Source organism: Lagenorhynchus albirostris, chromosome 4 (assembly GCF_949774975.1).
Source record: "Lagenorhynchus albirostris chromosome 4, mLagAlb1.1, whole genome shotgun sequence".
Taxonomy (NCBI): Eukaryota; Metazoa; Chordata; class Mammalia; order Artiodactyla; family Delphinidae; genus Lagenorhynchus; species Lagenorhynchus albirostris.
This window is the reverse complement of record NC_083098.1, coordinates 41,053,351-41,075,399: the sequence shown is the minus strand read 5'-3', so window position 1 is coordinate 41,075,399 and position 22,049 is coordinate 41,053,351. Positions and strand designations below refer to the sequence as shown.

The 22,049-nt window shown below is 49.7% G+C and overlaps 1 protein-coding gene across 2 annotated transcripts in view; it reads right to left on the bottom strand.

The window, feature by feature from the left end:
* The window catches only part of SCD5 (stearoyl-CoA desaturase 5), a 163,997-nt gene extending 142,419 nt beyond the window's left edge, over positions 1-21,578 (bottom strand). Inside the window, exons 1-2 of one of the 2 annotated variants that reach the window (XM_060147943.1) lie at positions 21,563-21,578; positions 20,946-21,434 (exon numbers count right to left, since the gene is read on the bottom strand). In XM_060147943.1, the coding sequence (XP_060003926.1) occupies positions 20,946-21,186 (241 nt within the window). In that variant the 5' untranslated portion in view covers positions 21,187-21,434; positions 21,563-21,578. Of the gene's footprint in view, positions 1-20,945; positions 21,486-21,562 lie in introns of those variants that run through there. The other variant, XM_060147941.1, reaches the window with a different exon arrangement.
* Between the last annotated feature and the right edge of the window lie 471 nt (positions 21,579-22,049).

Sequence of the window (22,049 nt, the reverse complement as noted above, 5' to 3'; positions counted from 1 at the left end):
GTTTGGGCTTGCTTCAGAGGAAGTGATACAGCACAGTCTTCTCCACAATGAAGCATTTGTTGTAGACTTTGAAGTACATCTTTTATCTTGGTAAAAGAGTCAGGTTCAGCTATTTTGCTTTACAGTTGGCCCTTCCATTAATTGCTGGTTTCTCGTTAAATTCTGGGTGGCAATCTCAGGCTTCTAAAAATGCATCAAGGAACTACTGCATAGAAGTCTGATTTTCTCCTGTTGTAATTCACTCAGGAGGGTTTCTAGAGGTCCAGTGGTATGGGCATGTCAAGCTCTCCTTTTATAGCCATGAATAAGTTGCTGTATCTGGCCCTTCCTTTCCAGTCCTTGCAGATTGGCTCTATTAGGTCACTCTTCTGATGCTCAGCAAGGCTGCTCATCGCTCCAGTCAGCAACTCATTGTCCCAAGAAAGTAGATCTTAAATGTCATCACCACAAAAAAGAAATGGTAAATATGTGACAGGATGGAAGTCTCAGCTAATGCTATGGCAGTGATCATTTTGCAAGATATAGATGGATCAAATCAACACATTATATACCTTAAACTTACACAATTTATGTGTCAACTGTATCTCAGTAAAGTTGGTGGGGTGGGGTGGGGGGGTGGCGGCAGACGGAAAGCCATGTGTCCAAAGCAGAGTTTCTAGACCTTGGTTAAGAAATGCTAATTCACATTTTGGACTTGATAATTATTTGATGTGGGAGTTGTTCTCTAATTGTAGGATGTTTAGTAGTACTGTGGCTTCTAGCCAATAAATACTAATAGCAACCTCCGCTCCAGCTGTGACATCCAAAAATGTCTCCAGACATTGCCAAATGCCCCTTGCCAGGGAGAGGTCAACCCTCACTGAGAACCACTGGTCTAAAGCCTTAAAAATGCATACAGAAATGTGTTCTATGGAGGGGGGAGGGATAAATTAGGAGTACAGGATGAACAGATACACACTACTCTACATAAAATAAACAACAAGGATTTACTGTACAGCACAGAGAACTATAGTCAATAACTTGTAATAACCTATAATAGAAAGAATCTGAAAATATATATATATATATAATGGAATCACTTTGCTGTACACCTGAAACTAACACAATACTGTAAATCAACTATACTTCAATTTTAAAAATAAATAAATAATTTAAAAAAGAAACATATCCTATGGAAATCATCCAGAAATGTCTCTTGAGAAAACAAGGATGTGCATGAAGATGAAGGTACTAGGATGGAGTGCTGTTAATAAGAGCAACAATAGCAAGAAAAGAACCACCTAAATTTCCAACAATCGGGGGTTAAGTCCATCCAAACTTTGCAAAACTCCACTGCCATTAAAAAAGACAACAAAAAATAAAACCCAAGATCCACATCTGTAGGCATGAAATATGTTTCTGATGTGTCAACGAGTGACAAAAGCTAATAACAAAACAGGATTGTAGTATAACTGCAGAGAGTAAGACTACAGTCAAGCACAGAGAAAAAAGTCTAGAAGGACACAGCCCAAAATGTTAACAACAGGCATCTCTAAAATGGGGAGTTACAAGTGTTTTTTTCTTTTGCATGCTTGTATTTTCTAGCCTGTGTACGATGAATAAGTATTTACGAGATGTAAAATAAAAGTCTTCAGAAAGAAAGAGAGCAGCCTCAGGTCTCACCCCACGCCCCAACTCTTTGTTTCCCCTATTCGGTGAAAGGACCATGCTGCCTGAGGAAAGCTGTTAACCAGACGCAAAGTCTTCCTATGCTGCGTCTCTCCCACCCTGTTCACTTCTCCACCCACCCTGTCCTCCCAGGGTGCCAATTAAAAGTGGGGCTACCAGCTTGGAGAAAAGAGGAATTGCCCGTTCAACCACCAGCAAAGCTTCAGAGGTGCCCCAACTACCCCTGGCCGGGCCCTGGCTGCCCTGGGCTCTCCATGGTCGGCTCTCTGCAGCAGCGGATACTTCCTCTGGCACGTTCCAAATTCTCTAGGCCAAGGAGTTCAGACTCTGGGCTCCCCACTTCCTCCCATATCCTCACTGCTAATTAGCGCCTGGGCTCGGCTGGGGCTGGGTGGGCCGCAGAGACGACACGCCCAGCCATTGCTGCTGCTTCTCGCCAGCAGGGCCAGTGAACCAACTGCTGGGAAAGAGGGAGCAAGCACTGGTCAGGATGCGTCTGCGCCATCCCCCAGTTCACTGGGCCACAACTGTCTCTTTCTTCCCACGCAGCTTCCCTCCCCTGTCCACTCCAAGTCTCCCTCGGGCATCTTATTCAGGTTGGGACGGATGGACCCTGGGCAGGCTGGGGCTGCAGAAGCTCAGGCCAGCGGCTCAGCAGCTCCCTGGTCCTGCAGAGGAAAGCACCTCCACAGGTGTAGGTGTGGGTGTGCATGTGTTGAGGGCAGATAAAGGGAAGCAGGGGGGCAAGTACATCAGGTCAGCCACACTGAATGTGGTCGGTCCTCAGTGGCCGTGTCCACGCTCTTCTGAAGACTTTGTGGCCATTAGTTCTGACCAGAGACCTGTTAGATGGGTGGGGGGCTGGAGGCCCCTCTCAGAGCACCTTAACCAATGGGACTCGTGAAGTCACTTTGGAGTCAGTAACGCTACAGATGAAGAAACAGGATGGGGACGATCTAAGTTGCTTGTCTGAGGTCACACCACCGGAAGGGAAGGCTCTGAGAGTCCCAAGTTTCTCTTCCTCGCCCCTCTACTTCCTGCCCCTGGAATGTGGGCTCCCCCAGATGGAGCAAAGTACCTGTCAAGCAGCATCAAATATCCAGGGCAATCAAGACAAGTTTTATGATACGAAAGCAAGTCCTTGGGGCCAAGGCCCACGGTCCTGCTAACTCCCTGGGAAAGAGGCCTCGACCATCACTCATGATATCAGAGAGAGCCAAGGACACACACAGGGAACGTTGCCCTGGGCAGTGGCCACTTCACGCTTCATGGTGTGTGACCATTGTGAGAACGCAAGGCCGTAGGAGGGCCCCATGCTCGGCTAAATACTCTGCCACCACCATCTTGAAATTCTTGATAATCATTGAACAAGGGCCCTGTATTTTTATTTTACACTCAGCCCTGTAAATTATGTAGCTGGTCCTGCTTCTGGGAAAGTTTCTTGGTCACCTTCTCCCTACCTTCCCTGTCCCCAATCTCAGGAATCTGTGCAGGGCCAGGGCTGCACACAGTCACTGTAAGAGACGCTTTTCCGACCACCGTTTGGAACCAAAACAAAACCAACAAAAGCCCCAGATCCATGCAATTGGCCAATATCTCCTCACCAAGACAAAGCCCCTCTGCCCAGAAAGCTGCTGCTTCCGGCTTGAGACTCCTTTTCCCCCATGAACATCCTACCCTCCAAGGTCTTGCTGCCATTTTTGTGTGACACAAGTCAAATGACCAGGGGCTTTTTTCCGCTCTGCATTTTCCTGCATAGACTTGCACCTGTTTCTGTGGCTAATGTTACTGTTGGGTCTCTATTTTCCCATCTCTGTCCTCTCATCCCTGCTCACACACTGCACACACAACCATAAATTACATTCCAGGCAGGCCAGGAATCTCTCCTCACACACATCCCTAATAAAATGTTTATCTGATGGTTTCAAGACCCTAAGCTGCCTCCAGACAATTTTTGCTAACATATGTCACCCCTGGGACTAGCCAGAGGTGGGCAGTCAAACATTAGCATCAACACATCCTTTAGAAGGTCTCTAAGAGGGCTACATGCTCCAGGGCTGTTCCTGGAAAGTAGGTCACAACCTGTGGGATGGCCAGACATTCCCCCCAGTCCCAGGAAGGGGAGGATGAGGTCAGAGAACCTGCAATGTCGTGACCCTCTGATATGCCTCTCAAAAGGACAAGCTCTCCTCAAAGGAAGGTTATACATAACTGAGCATTTCTGTCCAGGTGGTACCTATAATAACCAAAGGAATTAATGCAGATTAGTTTTCTTTGGTGTCTGGGTGTGGTAGGCATAATGATGTCCCAAAGATGTCCACGTCCTGGTACCTGTGAATATGTTACATTACATGTCAAAGGGGAAGTAACGTTACAGATGGAATTAAGGTTGCTAATCAGCTGACTTCAAAGATGAGGTTATCCCGAATTGTCCAAGTGGGACCAATGTAACCACAAGGGTCCTTAAAAGTGGAAGAGAATCAGAAGAGGAGGTCAGAGTGATGCTATGTGAGAGGGACTTGACCCTCTAGGTCGAAGATAGAGCCTGGCTTTGAAGACAGAACAAGGGGCCATGAGGCAAGAAATGCAGGCAGCCTCCAGAAACTGGAAAAGGCAAGGGAACAGAATTCTCCCCCAGAGCCTCCAGAAAAGAACGTCGCCCTGTTGCCACCTTGATTTTAACCCAGCGAGAACTGTGTCGGACTTCTAACCTATGGAACTGTAAGTTTATAAATTTGTTTTGCTGTAAGTCACTAACTTTGTGATAATTTGTTACAGCAGCAAGAGGAAAATCATGCACTACCTCCTTAGATTCTTATCACCAGGGTGTGTTTAACAAGCAGAGCTAAGCTGAGGCAGGGAAAGGCCCTTGGAGGAACTGTCACTGCTTCCCTCGTGATGAGAAGGCCTGGCAAAATTATGAAGTAAGCAAAGTGATGAAAAACACCCTTTGTTTTTTGTCCTTGGGTTGTGCCACAATCCAAGGGGATCCCTCATTTGGGGGACTCCAGGTGGACCTACCCCATAAAGGCCTATTGAATCCAGAAGCTCCCAAGTTTTCCCTTCAGCCTATCAAGGCTTAACTATCCTAGCTATTAACTAAAGCATGAAAGTGATCACACTGACTATAGATACACGAAAGGATAATGGAAGAGAGTATATAAATGAACACTCATTTACTGTTTATCCTTTTGGGAAATGCTGACATGTTTAATGAGCCTCACTCCAACCCAGCAGCACTTAACCTTTTTAAAGTCACAGGCTCTGCTGAGAATCCAATGAAAGAAAAACGTCAACACACACAAAACCTATTTCGGGGGCTCATGAAACCGCTGAAGCATCCAGCCTCAGCCCAGAACCCCTGCTCCAATTGCTAGGACAGCTAAGGAAGGTAATTTGAAGGCTGTTAAAGGCCTGTGTCCCTAAAATCACTTATCCCTGTTGGCTACTTCCTGCCTGTACACAAAGTTGATCCCAGGGCCAACCTACAAAACACCAGAATTATTAACAAGTACCTCTTTCCCACTGGTTGAAGAGACCTTAGGGGTAACAGACCAGAAGCCAGTGATGGGAACAAAATGTTCAAGGAATGGAGACAAGAAGCAGTGAGAGATAACCTGGGCGGGGGGTGGCGGTGGACAGATTTTGACACGGCAACAGCATATCTTGTGGGCAGAGAGGCACAAAATCCCCATTCCCTGTTAAATAGGGACTACCACCAGCGTGAGGTGGATGAGCCTGGGCCAAGGGGGAGACTGACACCCACATCCCCGTCACGGCCACCTGGGTACATCCCTAGGCAATGCTATCCAATCCATCCCCACTCCAGAGCCACCCACGAGTCCGGTGCCCAAACCACTGCTGTGTAAGTCGGTGCCTTTCAAGGCAGTGTCACCTGAGGGTGCCCAGGAGGGCTCAGGCATCAGAAGGACATTCCCGCAAGCCCTGACTGCCCCTTACCAGCTCTGGATCTTGGGCAAATGAGTCCGCCCTGCATTCTGCCTCCGCAGATGCAAAATGCAGACGATACCAGGACAAGTCCACAGTCCCTCATCAAAACCCAAGGGTCAGATGTGCTTCAAGGTTCAGAATTTTTCAGACTTGATAAAGGTAATAGAGTGCCTATGCATTATGGTAATACCCATGGTGGGTCTGTCATCAAACACATCGATACGAACATTCAGACTTAAAAGGATAAACAGTTTAGGTCAGATTTTGCCACCAAATGCATTCATTGGGTTAAGCTTCCCCTCTACATTAGTTATGAAATAATTTTGTTTGCAAAGTTTTGCTGTTGTTCAGAACAGCCGTGAAGACATTTAGACCCTGTAGGTTTATTGTTGTGTGGATTAAAACAGTTACAACGCCCACCTCCTCTAGCCATCCCTGCACCTCAGGCCCACTTCGGTCCTGGCATCCATCACACTGAGTTACAATTCTCCTAGGTCTGTCTCCTCTTCTAGATCGTGAGCATCTTGTGGGCAGGAATGATAGCTTGCTCACCTGTGTATTCCCAGCATCTGGCCCATGATGGGCACATGTCCATAAATGTGTGCAAAATACAAGTTAATTAGTCATCTAAATCTCTCCACCTGCCTGTCTCCAAGCAGGTGGAAAAGCGCACCCCAGAAGTGCTCCCTCACTTGCTCCTGAGCCCGGGTAGACATCAGATCATCAATCTGCCTCGTCAGCATCATCACGATGGTGCGGGAACCTCTTTGGCACTTTCAAATACTTTTTTCATAAACCCAATTCATGTCCACTAGGAATGGCCCTGACCAGGGAGAGACTTGGGAGATTAGAACGTTTGCTAATCAGCAAAGCTGTATCTGACTCCAGACTCTTGTCTCCAGCCTTTAGACTGAAGAAGCACCTGGCAGCCCCAGGGGGCCAAAGAGGCCCACTTGTCTGTTTGCTTCTCTGGGAGCTGCTCCCACACGTCGCGCAGTCTGGGCACAGCGCCAGCGCGAGCTCTGCTTTCAGGACTTTGCGTCTCTCTTTCTCTGTGAAGACTCCAAGCCTGCCTGGGTTTGGAAGGCTCTCTTCACACTTATCTCTGAATGAGAGAAACCCAGCCCGGCTGCCCTGAGCAAGGCTGAATGAGCCCCGAGATCTAAACTGGCACGAGCTACAGCTTGAGAAACACTCGTGCTAAAATGGTAAAGGACTTGGAGAGCACAGCGCCTTTTCAGGAGAACAGAGAGGAAGACTCAACAGCGGGAGGAACTGAAACAGCCACTTGGATTACTGTCCTAGGTGAGGGGAGGGGGTCACCTGTGTCACGTGGTCACCTTTGTCACGTGGCCACATTGACAGGATGCAGGTTAGAATTAAGCCCACTGCCGCCCATCGGATGCACAGTGAACATCTAGAGCGTCTCCCCAGTGGTCGTCATCTCTTGGTGGGTCAGAATCGTTTACAAGGGTCCTTGTATCTCAGGTAGCAGAGAAGCCTGGGTCCAGGATGCCCCTAAAGTGTGCCTTGTCCCGGACAGAGCTGCACTGCGTCCCCGGCTGCATGGTCTAAGAAGTATCTGCTCCTCAGCAAATGAAGATGACTGGAAAGCCCCGACCCTCAGAGATGAAAGGGGCCCAAGAGAAGGGCTCCACCGACCTCCATTTTTTGAATGGACACGTTTCCTGAATGCGGTCACATCTATATAGCGGATTTCCAGCACCAACTCGCTGTCTGGTCCTGGGAACGATAATAATGGTGCCACCGCTACTCGTACTGGTGCTGCCTTCCTGGAGGGGAAGATCGGGCAGGGAGGCGCTGAGGCTGCGCAGTTGGCTGCCACACCTGAGTCCCCCCCGCAGTCCTAAGAAAGGTTTCAGCCCTGTGTAAGAAGCTGTGTGCTGAGAAAGGAGCCCCTGCAGGTATTCCCATTCCCCAAATGCTGCCTCTTATCAACCCTAAGGAGTCTCGGGCTAGTGGAATTGGAGGCAATGTAAAAGCCTTGCACCTGTTCTGAGACGGGGCAGGTGTGTGGGAATGTGACATTAAACTGCTAGGGACACAGCATCACTCCCAGGTCACCTGCCTCCAGGTCAGAGCACCTCCAGCCCACAGGGTATAAGAGGTACCCGTGGCACCTGTTAAAATGCAGAGTTCTGGTCGCTCCCCGAGGTTCTCATCCTGTAGGGCCTGGGTAGAACTCCTGTCTGGGTAGAGCCCCCTGTTCTGCACGTTGCACGAGCAACTCAGATGACCCCCAATACACAGTCTGCAGATCAGCCTGAGAACTACTGTCTCGCTCATTACCTATGTCTGCTTCTCAGTTTCTACCCCTTCCCGCTTCTGAAAACTGCCCCTCACAAATGTTTTACCGCAAAGAGCTGGGGGCAGTTGATAGGGGAAAGGTGGCCCCCGAGGTTTTCCATGTGGACGATGTAGCCAGAATTACCCCGACTAATACTGGATACTTAAGTATTTACAGATGCAATTGTCTTGAATTTGCTTCAACCTAATCCGAAAGGGGAAAAAAAAAAAAAGCTATAAATGATATTGCTAGGGTACCTGATGACATTTGGCTATCCACTGTGGATTAGATAATATCAAGATTGGGACTTCCCTGGTGGTCCAGTGGTTAAGACTCTGTGCTTCCAAAGCAGCAGGGGCCTGTTCCATTCCTGGTGGGTGAATTAAGATCCCATATGCTGCTGGGCGTGGCCAAAAAAAAAAAAGATAATATCAAGGTTAAATTCCTGGTTTTGAACATTGTACTGTGGTTGTATTCTTACTGTTAGGAAATACATACTGAAGTATTTAGAGATAAAAGGACACAATATCTCTGACTTATTCTCAAATGGCTCAGAAAAAATAGTAGTCACACATATGTATACATATACACATAGAGAATATGATGGAAATTGTTCAGTCTGCATAGAGTATATGGGAGTTCCCTGTACTGTTCTTACAACTGTTCTATGTATCTGAAATTATATATCAAAATAAAAAGTTACCCAAAAAAATCCCCAGGTGAGGGGTGGGTGTGGGGATAGAGACTCCGTTCTCTTTACTTTTATGTATGTTTGAAATTTTCTATCATTAAAACAATTCCCTGTACCAAGCCTCAGGTATGGTTTGAGTGGCACCGACCCTGGGCTGCTGGGAGCCTAGACACCATCCACAACATCACGGGCACGACCTGTGAGCTAGGAGTACCACCTGGATTAGTGGTAAGGTCCTCCACGTTCTGTCCTCCCAACTCCCAACACTTAACGATACACCTTCACAATCTGACTTTTCCAATGTTATTTTTTTCTGATGATTAATATCAAATCTTTTGGGGGGAATCTTACATAAAGACAATTATAAACTAGAAAATAAAAATCACCTTTCAGACACACATTGCCTCTATCACAAAAGAAGTTTTTATTAGGACAGGTGATTTACTTTCAACCCCAGAACTTAGGTTGGGCCCTAGTACCTTTCCTTGCATGATTTAGGATATAAATTTAAGCCAGAATGACTGACTGATTTTTTCAAAGTTCTCATTCAGTTAAAACAGAAAAGGATAGAAGCTGAAGATTATAGGAATCATATGATAACAAGAAAACACATATGCAGAGATGATATTAAAAATATTTGAGGGCTTCCCTGGTGGCACAGTGGTTGAGAGTCCGCCTGCCGATGCAGGGGACACGGGTCCGTGCCCCAGTCCAGCAAGATCCCACATGCCGCGGAGCGGCTAGGCCTGTGAGCCATGGCCGCCAAGCCTGCGCGTCCGGAGCCTGTGCTCCGCAATGGGAGAGGCCACAACAGTGAGAGGCCCGCGTACCGCAAAAAAAAAAAAAAAAAAAAAAATTGAGTACACCATAGGGAACTATATTCAATATCTTATAATAACCTATAATGGAGAAGAATCAAAAAAAGAATATATATATATATATATATATATACACCTCCAAATTACTTTGCTATACATGTGAAAGTAACACAATATTGTAAATCAACTATACTTCAATTAAAAAACAACTGACAACCCACAAGGGCACCAACCAACCAAAACCAATGAGAACAGGTTTATTTTTATTTATTTTTTTTATTTTTTTTAAGTTATATCTTGCTGTTATTATTTATTTATTTTTTGTGGTACGTGGGCCTCTCACTGTTGTGGCCTCTCCCGTTGCGGAGCACAGGCTCCGGACATGTGGGCTCAGCGGCCATGGCTCACGGGCCCAACAGCTCCACAGCATGTGGGATCTTCCCGGACCGGGGCACGAACCCGTGTCCCCTGGCAGGAGGACTCTCAACCACTGCGCCACCAGGGAAGCCCGAGAACAGATTTATTTTTAGATTTAAGCCCTGCAGCTGAGCCAGGTATTGACCCTTTAGCTCTTGGATTGTTGGGAATTCCAGGAGTACCACAGTTATCCAATGATTTTAACCACTGGGCGAACACTGACTGACTACCAGCTCTGTGCATGAAGGAATATTAGCACTAATAACTGTGGTTTATTCCAACCTTCCTGGGAGCTCTGCCAAGTTTAGGTTCGTACCCAGTCTATGTTCAGAGGGTAGCGACAACTCTCCCCAGAGCTCCAGGTAGAGTCAAGACCCTGGAGAAATTCAAGCAGAGCTCAAAAATGTTAATGACTCACCCACTTGTCAGGAGCTAGGGAGCCAAACACAATAGATTTGGGGGTGGGAGATGGGAGGGGGAGATATGTGGGCATTATTCACACTTGCTAATAAATACCTTCTTTTGCTTAGAGAGACTCTAGGGCAAAACAAATGCTTTCAGGGACACTCCAGTGACTCACAGGCTGAGAATAGAGACGATCTTCATTGTAACCATCTGCAAAAGCTTCTTATGAATGTATTTATTAGAGGAGGGAATCGACAAACTACTTCAGGAAACAGTTACATTTTAGAAATTCATTTCTAATTTCATGCACAGAACTTTTAAAGAAGTAAGAGTATTTTCCACTTCTACTCATGCCAAGAGAACATTAAGTTGGATACACTACTTGGGGAAAATTACAGCTGTTCTCTGAGTTATAAAAGGTAGGAGGGGGCTTCCCTGGTGGCGCAGTGGTTGAGAGTCTGCCTGCCGATGCAAGGGACATGGGTTTGTGCCCCAGTCCGAAAAGTTCCCCATGCCGCAGAGCGGCTGGGCCCGTGAGCCATGGCCGCTGAGCCTGCGCGTCCGGAGTCTGTGCTCCGCAACGGGAGAGGCCACAACAGTGAGAGGCCCGCATACCGCAAAAAAAAAAAAAAAAAAAAAAAAAAAAAAAAAAAATAGGAGGGTAGAGACCAGGTCTCTGTTTTTTTACACAGTGCCTGGCTCAAGACCATAGGAAATTAATTGCTTGCTTGATAAATGTTTTTTGATGATGAAGTGGAGGATGCTTTGGGAGATGGCCTTGCTCATTTAGGTCACAGGTTGCATTTACAATCATTGTCTCTTTAGGGAACCAAGCTAAAACCAATACAGTCAAATTGCAAGTGCATGATGGTATTCATACAACAGACAGTGATACAGGAAGAAAACAAATTTAAACCTGAGTTCTAAACTCTATTCTTGTACCTCTTCATTTCCAAGTCCACTGGTATTTGATTTTTTTTTTTTCCATTTCAAGGGCAGGGCTTCCCAGGTAGTGCAATGGTTGGGAATCCGCCTGCCAATGCAGGGGACACGGGTTCGAGCCCTGGTCCAGGAAGATCCCACATGCCGCAGAGCAACCAAGCCCGTGTGCCACAACTACTGAGGCTCGCGAGCCTAGAGCCCGTGCTCCGCAACAAGAGAAGCCACTGCAATGAGAAGCCCGCGCACCACAACGAAGAGTAGCCCCGGCTCGCCGCAACTAGAGGAAGCCTGCACGCAGCAGCGAAAACCCAACGCAGCCAAAAATGAATAAATATTTATTTTAAAAAAAAAGTACCTGTTGGGCGAGGTTAAGTGGACTTTTTTTTTTTAAAGTGGACTTTTAAATGCCCTTTTAAGTAAAATTTGAGGCAAGAGAACAGAAATCTGACCGTGAGGTCATCACTGACGTTCTGTGTCGCCTGAACAATGAAGACAATGACCAGCCAAGAAACCCATTCATCAGTCTGAGGAAAGTGTGTCCATGGAAAACCTTGGTAAAGAACACATTCTGGGCTTCCCTGGTGGCGCAGTGGTTGAGAGTCCGCCTGCCAATGCGGGGGACACAGGTTCGTGCCCCGGTCCAGGAAGATCCCACATGCCGCGGAGCGGCTGGGCCCGTGAACCATGGCCGCTGAGCCTGTGCGTCCGGAGCCTGTGCTCTGCAACGGGAGAGGCCACGACAGTGAGAGGCCCGCGTACCGCAAAAAAAAAAATAAAAAAAAAAAGAACACATTCTAAGTCACTCATTGTCCATCTTTTTCTTTTTAATTCCATTCTCCCACAAGGCATTTAACACTTCCCTGTACCCAGAGCAACCTTCTCCAGCCCCATCTCACCCCATAAAATCCCAGAAGAGCAATAAAGAATTCTGCAAGCTCCCCACTGAGGTCAGGGTGTCTCCCAGGTGGACATGGGTGCAGAGGGGCATGCAGATTCTTGGGGCACTGAGAAAGGCTTCTCTCTCCCCAGTCCTTTCCCCAAAATCACACGGAAAGTTCTTTTACAGGGGCAGAAACATCTTTAAAGTTATGAAACAACATGAAAACTTTCCTTAGAAAGAAAGGCCACACAAAGATTAAACTCATTCATTCGTCTCTTCCTTCATCCATTCCCCCAGCACAGTGTATGTTGAGCAGAGGCCATTGCCAGGTTCTGGGGAGGCAGATGTGCCATGGGAGAGCTCACAGCCTCATGGAAAAGGCAGACATTTACAACTCACTGAAATGACAGCAGGACTGGAGACAAGCTGAATGGGTAGGGAGTAGAGGGGAAGAGCGTGCTAAAGTATGAAATCAGAGCCTTTCCATGGAATGGAGGTGACACCAAAGAGGGAAAGTCATGGGAGGGAGTAAAGGCAGGCCCTGGAGCAGAGGTGTTGGCTGTCCCAGCAGCCATGCCCTCTTCTCCCTTCCCCCAGAGCCTGGGTTTTGTTTGGCTCTTAACCCCTGCCTCATGTGGCATGTGGCTCAGTGGCTAACCCTGATTAGCCTGAATCCCTTGCCAACGATGGTTTAACAAGGGACTTGGGACACAATCCTGCAAGTGAGACTTGAGGAGACATCAGCTGTGAGATGACCAGGAGAGAGTTTCTCTCTGATGAGACTTCAGGAAGGGGCAGCCTCTCTCCTCTTCTGTAGGACATTGTTGTAACTCCTGGAACTCTGGCAGCCATCTTGTAACCACAAGGAAAACTAAACTCCACAAGGCCACCATGGCAGAAATGAAACCTGCTCTTTGATGTTATTACTGAGTCATCCCACAAGTGCCCTACCTTGGGATTACTTACCAGTGAAATTAGAAATTTTCTTTATCTTTTATGCCATCCTAAGTTGAGTTTTGTGCTACTTGCAGCCAAAAGCATCCTTTGTGGAAGGTGGCCCTTTCCTGAGGCATCCTCACCTTTACCAGTTCATCTATTAAATAGACAAGCTGAATTCCCAAGGGCCTTGCACAGAGACTTCCTGTTATTTTTCTCCAGCTCTACTCATGAAAATAAAATTAATTTTCTAGCCCATGAATTAAACATCACTGCTGCCAGCTGAAAAATTTTAGCAACAGCATTTTGTTGGCAAGGGAAGCAGGATCCCGACATGTTCTAAAATAAGCTACAAGGAGGCAGGAGGGGAGGAGGGAAGGCAAAGGGGAGGAGGCCATTAAACGGAAAAAGAAAGAGTTGCCAAATCCCAGCCGTGAGCAGCTTCTCTGACCCGTCGGCCTGTGGCCTGACTTGAGGGAGTGCTTCTCTAAGTTCAGTGCAGATGGGTCACCTGGAGACCTTATCAGTACAGGTAGTGATTCAATAGGTCCAGGGTGGGGTCTGAGAGTCTTTCTTTATAACAAGCTCCCAGGTGATGTTGCTGGACCACAGCCTGCAGGGACCCACAGAGCCCTCTGAAATCAGCTGCAGAAATGGGAAGCAGGACATTAAGAAGGAGGGTAGTGGGGCTTCCCTGGTGGCGCAGTGGTTGAGAGTCTGCCTGCCCATGCAGGGGACACGGGTTCGTGCCCCGGTCTGAGAAGATCCCACATGCCGCGGAGCGGCTGGGCCCGTGAGCCAAGGAGACTGTGCTCCGCAACGGGAGAGGCCGCAGCAGTGAGAGGCCCACGTACCGCAAAGAAAAAAAAAAAAAAAAGAAGGAGGGTAGTGAGAACCAGCTGTTTAAGCTCAGGTTCAAGGGAGGAAGTGAGGTGAGAAGAACTCCTGTACCTCTGAGAAACAGAGGAAAGAGGAACACAGGAGGAGGAGAGAGCCCTGGGTCTGGTGTGCCTGTGCTATTATACCCTTGGGGCTTTTTAGTAATTTAGTCCTGGGACAATACCCCTGAATCTGTGAGATCAAAGGCCCAGCTGAGACATTATTTCTAGCTCTCCCTCAGCTCTGGCCAGCCTGAGGGAGGTGCACACCTGCTCCAAGGTCTCAGGGTCTTTCCTGAAAATCTTCAGACTCACTCATCCCACTGCCATGTGTCTGGTCTTGAAGTTATACACCAAGAGCCACTGGTGTGTGAGGTGGGTGAGAGGAGGTGCGAGGCAGGGACAGGCTGAAGGGCAGCCTCCCCGAAAGCCTGATCTCCTCCCAGTCTTTGTGTTCCTGTTGAATCTTCCTGCCCTGGATCTGGGCCCTGATCACCTTCAGCCTTGCTGAACCATCAGGTCCTTGACTGGCTCTCCTCTCTCCCCTCGGGAGATCTGTAGCCTGTGGGTACAAGGCCATCTCATCCAAACCCCTCGGCCAGCCAGCCTCGGGCCTCCTGGAGGCTCAGTCCAGCCACCTCCTCCTCTGGGAAGCCGCCCCAACTTCCCCAGGCTGGCACCTGCAGCTAATGCTGCCTTGGCGGTTCTCACCTGTGCACCCGTCTGTCTCTCCAACTGGCCTTAAGTGCCACGAAGTCAGGGATGGTGTCGGTGCCTGGCATGTAATGGGTGAGTAATAAGCATAACTGAATGTGGATAAGGGAATTAAATAATGGTTCTCAGCCCCGCTGTGCATCAGAAACACCTTAATGCCTTTTTCAAAAAAATAAAAAAGCCAGAACCTCACTCCTACAGATTCCAGTGCAGTAGGTCTGGCGGCGGGGTGGGGTGGGGGGGCGCCAGGCTTCTGAATATTTCAAAGGATCCCCAAGTGATTCTGATATGTTTTGACAATAGTTGAAAAGGAAAAAAATGAATGAATTAGTGGACAAATGTATATGTGACTGCACGTGCAACTGTGAGGCTCTCTCTCGTGGCCGTTCACACTCAGAGTGAACAAACGGCAGACATTTATGAGGGAGGATAGCGGGTCCCTGTTGGGGTGGCCACCATCCCATTGCCAGGGAAAACAAAGTCAGAAAACCAACTGCTTTGCCCCTGACCAGGGCTTTCTGACAACCAGGGGGCAGCCGGAACAAGTCCCAGCCACCACAGGGGGAGCTAAAGGAAGGGAAGGAGTGAAGGGAAGCACCAAGGGCCAAGTTCCTTACTCTCTTTCCTTTCACTCCAGCTGCGACATGCCGCTGGTTGTACTGCTGTTCTCACTGTGCAGCTGGGGACGCTGAGGCTAGGGAGGGTGAGCGATCTGCCCAAGGCTATAGCTAGGCCTTGAACCCACATCCTCTGACTCTAACATCCATACTCTTAACCCCAGGGTGGCACTTCCACAGAAGCAGGACACATCACAGCAGAGGGATGGCGAGACTGCACACCAGAGACTACAGAATGTCATAATAAATGCTCAACAGGAACAATGCCAACCAAATACGATGTTGCCTTTCATAAAAATTTAGAGAAACCACCATGACTGTGTCACCCTTTTGTAAATCTCTCAGTGACTTTTCCAAGCAATTGTTATGATTTTATACAATACACAAATCAGGGTAAGATGAGAACTAAATGTTACACGAGGTCAGGATCATTTCTTTGGATGTAAAGGCTATGCCTTACATTCGAGCCACAAGAAGTCCCAGACAAACAGACACGGAAGCCCTGCAGGTTCCCTGACGCCTGGCCCACGGTGGGGTTGGTAGTAACAGAGAGCATTGCGTGTCTATCCTCTGGCACCAGTTTGACATTTTCCCTGATTCTTAAAACAACTTTCAGCTCAGTATTATCATCCCTATTTCAGAGACCAGGAAACGGAGGCGCACACACTGGAAAGGGACCCGCCTGAAGTTGAACTAAGTGGCAATGCTGGGATTCCAGCTCTGGTTTCTACTCTGCAGAGCGACTTCACATTTCAGGATGACAGTGCAGTTGGCAGTGACCTTGACCAGTGTTAGAAAAAAAACGAGTTAATAATGTTAACCTCAACCTATATTTATATTTGTTTAGACTATTAAGCCAGCAAAAGCACACTCCATTCTCTCAGGTTTCGCTGCACTCCACCCAGCCTTGGGTAGGGCTCTTAGTGCTTGCCTGGTTATTAAAAATGCAAGAGTTGCAACAATGGGCTGGGAATTACAAGGTTTAAAAGGAAGATTCATTTATGTTTTTCAGTTTTTTAGTAGTTTGAGCATTAAAGATTAAAAAAAAAAAGATGATTCAAGGAGACAGAAACGGGGAAAAAAGTCAAAACTGAGACCCTAAGACATTTAGGAGAAATGATTTGGCCCTGTTTTTACAGCAATTGCAACGGTCAAAAAGCCCCAAAGAAAACACTGAAGACCAGGTGAGTTATCAGCTGAACAAAAAGATTCTTATTTACAAAATAGTGGCCTTCTGGAGGAAAATAGGAGGAAGAGAGGATGAAAGAGAAGGGAATGGGGGAGGGAGGAGGGACGGGGGATCTGTGTTCATTTCTCTTTGGAGACTTTGAGAAAGAACCCTTGTTTCCCAAACCAAAGCAACCTTTTCCATGCAAGAGAGGCAACGAAGCCATGTTGTGTGCCAGCTTTGTAGAATTGATTGTGCTGCAAGAGGGCCTTTTTTCCTTCTACTAAAGAAAAAAAGCCAGTATCAGGACCAAGAATAATAAGAGCAGCTAACAATTACTGGACATCAGCCAAGGTGCAGGCACTGTGCTAAGTAGTTTACACCTATTATTGAATTTAATTCTCACAACCTCATGAGCAAGAAGTATTGATATACCCATTTTACAGGTGAGAAAGCTGAGGTCTGGAGATGTTCATTTGCCCAAGGCCATGCAGCTGGTAAGTAAGTAGGAGAGCAAGGATTCACATTCTCAGTTGTTTCTCTTCTGAGCTGTGCTCACCCTAGAAAACCCGGAGGTGAAACAGAAGTCCATGGCCACGCATTCTTGGAGCGCCTCAACAATGTTAGGGATTTGATGGAAAAAGAAGCACAACAAAGACATCAGGACCATCGAAGGTGTGGATTCAGGTTACCCAAGGCCTGACCGAAGACAACTCATCTTTGGGCAACTCTCAGAATTGGACAGAATTTTTTTTTTTTTTTTTGCGGTACGCGGGCCTCTCTCACTGTTGTGGCCTCTCCCGTTGCGGAGCACAGGCTCCGGACGCGCAGGCTCAGCAGCCACGGCCCATGGGCCCAGCCGCTCCGCAGCACGTGGGATCCTCCCGGACCGGGGCACGAACCCGTGTCCCCTGCATCGGCAGGCGGACCCCCAACCACTGCGCCACCAGGGAAGCCCAGAATTGGACAGAATTTGACTGATGGACCAGTACCTTCCAAACCCCAGCCTCTCCTGATCCTCCCTCCTGCTAGACTGCCTTGTCAGTTCCTGCTACCACTCAGATTCCTCGCCATAGGCTGTGTTCCAGCAACCTGAAGGGTACCAGAGAATCCTGTATCTACCTTAGCAATGGTCACATTTGCCCTGGGGCAAGATGGAAGGGAGCAGGGCATATTACTGTTTTGCATGCTGATACTGTCACTGAAATTGTCATGATGTCACCAAGGCATACTTAGGGGATTCGGATGACATTTCAAGGGAAACCAGAAAAGTCCCTCATGTTTTTGGAAACCAATGGCCAGAATGCCTGGAGACAGGGCAAAGCTGCTGGGAAGGAGCACAGGACTTTGACCTCGACACCACAACTGCTGCCTCTCACTCCCCTATTCTGCTCATCCTGGGATTCAGGGCATGAACAACTGCCCCTTTGGCCAAAAACCCTCAAAGCAGGCATTTTTTGAGCTCAAGGCTTCAGGTGAAGATTTTTCCTCCAGCTGGAGGTTGTGTTCTGTCCTCAAAAGTCATGAACTCATCCCTCAGGACCTGTGGGCACCAAGAGCATTCCGTTCTGACAGCCTGCCCACTCAGAAAACTACAAGGATAAGAAGAGAAAACAACTTGCTCTGGGCCCAAGGAGAGTCATAAAAAGGTGGGGAGCGAGGCAGTGGAGGAGGTCTGGACTGAACAACTTGATGGGATCTTTCATGGATGACATTTTACTGCCACTCAAATTACTCTTCGCACAACTGAACACCTAAAACATCCTCTGCTGGGTGCTCTGCATGGATGCCTCCTGTTTCCAGGGCAACCATACCTGGGGTGGAGGGTGGCAAGCAATAATAGATGGGCTAGTTAAGCCTACTGCCTTGACAACTCAGGTCCCTGAAGTGGATGAACAGCCCACTGGTGCATGAACTCGGTCCTAACACTAGACAGAGCCAGTGGGAGAGATGATGAAAAGGGCATCCAGTGGGGAGAAACTTGTAGCTCAAGGCACCAGGGCTTTCAATGAAAATAACCCTGATCAACAGTCTCCCTAAAGATTCTAGCCATCAGCACACTGATCTTAGCCGTCTCTCTCCCTCACTTCTTCTCTCACAAGATATCCATCAGATAACATTCACTTACTTGGAATGTTTCTAAGTCATAAGTTTGAATCTTGAAACTACAATATCCACCACTGTCGGCTCTTTTTCTGTTTGTTTGTTTGGGTTTTTTTGGAGCGGGGGAGCAATGAAACCCAGGTAGGGAGTGAATCAAGATTCAGGGAATGGAACTGATGAAAAGTAGCTAAGGCAGAAGACTATGCAGGAAGGCACAGGATGGGCTTGGCAACATCACCCACAAAGGGGAACCCAGAATCCTGCAGTGTGTTGACTTCTCCGGGGAAGCTGGAGGAGTTTGAGGCCGAGGACGGTGTCTTCTGGCCAAGGTCTTTCAGAAGAAAGATTCTGTCTCCACCACAGTGAGTGGCCTGGAAAGGGCAGAGGTGAGTGGCAAACCTGGAGAGGAGGCCTTGTCCTTGTGGCTCCTGGTGGGATGCCAGAACCAGCGGGTGGGTGGCTGTAAGGGATGGAGCCTGTGGGTCTGTGGAGCTCCAGGAATGTAAGACAATATATATATATATATATATATATATTTTTTTTTTTTTTTTTGTGGTACGCGGGCCTCTCACTGTTGTGGCCTCTCCCGTTGCGGAGCACAGGCTCCAGACGCGCAGGCTCAGCAGCCATGGCTCACGGGCCCAGCCACTCCGCGGCTTGTGGGATCTTCCCGGACCGGGGCACGAACCCGTGTCCCCTGCATCGGCAGGCAGACTCTCAACCACTGCGCCACCAGGGAAGCCCCTAAGACAATATTTTAAGTGCTCACTTCTCCCTGCAGCTATTAAAGCTAAGCCCCAATCCCCTGGAGGCAGGTGAGCTCTGAAGTCCAAAGGCACAGTCCTGCCCCTGCAGGGAGGAGTGGGGTGGAGAGGGAGAAGCTCCCTGGAGGATCCAGGGCAATAAGGGTGTTGGTTGGCAGGTGGGGGGAGTGTGTCCATGAAGCAATGACTGCGCATCTCACAATCTAGTCATCTGGAGGTAAAGGAAGAAGACAGGGAGAATGAAACCAACACATAACAGCAAAGAAGATGGTGAAAAGGACACTGAATTGAGGAGGTGTACTGAGCAGGGGAGGGCTGAGCAGGGAGGTTACCCAAAGCTTAGGGGGCTCTGGGAGGTTTCACAAATTCCCAAAGACGCCCCGCCCCTCTCATCATTCCTCAGCTCTGCTCAGCCACACTCCCCTAAGAGGCACCCATCTTCTGGAAGAGTTTGCTTCCGAGAGCAGGGACTGCAGAGTTTCAGGGGAAGGCTTGGAACTGAGTGGCCCCATTATGAACCCAGGCATTTGGAGCTGGCACTATGCTAAATAAGACACCTTGCAGAAAAAGGTTTTCTTATTTTCTTCCTTCCTCTTCCCCTCTGGGAATAAAAGTAGGTTGTGTTTCTCCTGCCCCCGTTCCTTGGCGATCTCGGAAAGGAGAGCTGAAAGGGCTTCTTAGATCACCTCGTCCAATTCTCAGCCCAGGATATCAAGGCCAGCGCCTTTTGTCTCGGCTAACGTGGCCACTTCAGGGACTGAGGCCAAAACCAGTTGCTGGGGCAGGGGTTGTTGGAAGTGGTTCTGAGGTCAGCCACCGGAGTCACGTAGGGCAGGCACTCGGCCCCCGGGCCCCGGGAGGTGGGGGGGATTGGAGGGGGGTGGTCCTGGGCTCCCTCCCATGCCGGCAGGGTTGGGGGTGCTAGGAAAGAGGGTGGCGAGAGGGAGAGCTACAGGTGCGGTGACAGACAGGCACTGGTCAGAAGGGATAGGTCCCGGAGGGGATCTGCTCGGCCATGGTCTGAGCTTTGTGCCGGGGGCAGAGCGCTCTCACCGCGGGGTTGGTGTGCTCGCCGAGAAACTTCTGGGACCATAGAAGTGCAACTGGGCACAAAAGATCACGGAGGGGGCAGGGATGGGGGCCTTGCAGGGGCAGGAAGGGAACTGGTGTCTTCCATCTCCTGCGCGAACATCAAGACTGATCCGGTGCCGGGTCTCTCCACCCCCGCTCCAAGTCCCTTTCTTGTCCTCAACTCGGCCCCAAGGTCCGTGGCCCACAGAGGAGACTGAGAAGCCGAAGGGCGCAGGAAGGAGTGCCCCTGGGACCCGCCTGGGCGACACAATCATCCCATCGGTCTCCCCGCCCTGGTACCCGGGTTCAGCCGGTGTGCCTCTGCGCACAGCGGTGGCGCCGAAGGACCCCGAGTCCATCCAGGCGCCGCCAAAGGCGCCTACTCAAGCTGACAGCGGGGGAGGCAGAAGTTGAAAATACCATCACAGAAATACCTGCCTGTCCCAAAGGCCGGACGACTGCAGGCCGGGGGACCGGGGCGCGTGGTGGGGAGGCGAGCGGAGAGCGGAGGGGGGCTCCGCACCGCCCGAAGCCAGTGGCGACCCGCGACCCCGCGCGACCCGGCGCCGCCTCGCCTCGGTGCCCGGGGCGCAGGGGGCGCCGGCGAAACTTACCCCAGAGCAGAGTGAGCGGCTGGGCTTTGGGGATGAGCACCAGGGAGTACACGGCCCCCAAGTGGAGCAGGCTCATCAGGAAGACGTTCCTCCAGACGATGTCCTGCCGCTGCCCGCGCGCGCCGGGCTTCTCCCGGCCGCCGCCGCCGCCCTCCGAGCCCTGGACCCCGAAGCCCACACGGATTTCCTCCTTGGCGTTGCGGAAGGGGACCTTCCCCTCGCCGGCGGCCGGGCCTGGCATGGCTGGGGAGAGGCGGGCGCTCGTGGCAGCGGCAGCAAGCTGGCGATCAGCCGGCGCGGCGCTCTCCGGGGCGGGCGACGGCTTCTGCCTTTTAGGAGGGGATTTCCGCACCTCCCGTCCCCGCCTTCCCGACGCTTCTCTGCTTCCTTCTCTTTTCTTCCTGGCGTTCAGCGTGGCTTAAGGATGCAAATCTTGGCGCCCGGCATCTGTTGCTGGCGAGTCACCCTTACCGCTGCCGGGGCTGAACTCTGCGGCGAGGAACAGGAGGCGAGCGTCAGGGTCTGGAGGGGACGCAGCGGGGTGGGGGGAGGGGGTGTGGAAAGAGCCGAGAAAGCGGCGGAGGAAGGAGCGCTCCGAGGGAGCTGGGAAGAAAGACCTGCATAGCTACAGCCAATCAGGATCGCCTGTGGGGCTCTTAAAGAGAAAGGCGCCTCCTGGGCCTCCGCTGCCCGGGCTCCCCGGGGCCGGACGGGGCATCCTGGTCGGCAGGCAGTGGGCAGCCTCCGCCCGCGGGTGGGTGAGCTGTGGCTCCCAGGTCAGGGAGCCTGCAGAGGGGCTCACAGCACTTCTGCAGCTGTTGTGTGTTTATACGGTTCCCAGAAATACCCTTCCCTTTTGAAAAGACTTCTTTTTGCTTTGAAGCTACGGGCTGGAGGATTTACAATACTTGCCCCAGGTCGCAACACAAGTTAAGGCCAAATCTGAGTTGAGAATCACAAGTCCCTGTGTCTCCCGGTTTCTATGGCTCCTTGGTCCTGTGGGGGGTTGCAGGCAGCCGCTCAACTTTTTTTTTTTTTAATAAAACACCTTTATTGGAGTATAATAGCTTTATAAGGTGGTGTTTCAGTTTCTGTTGTATAACA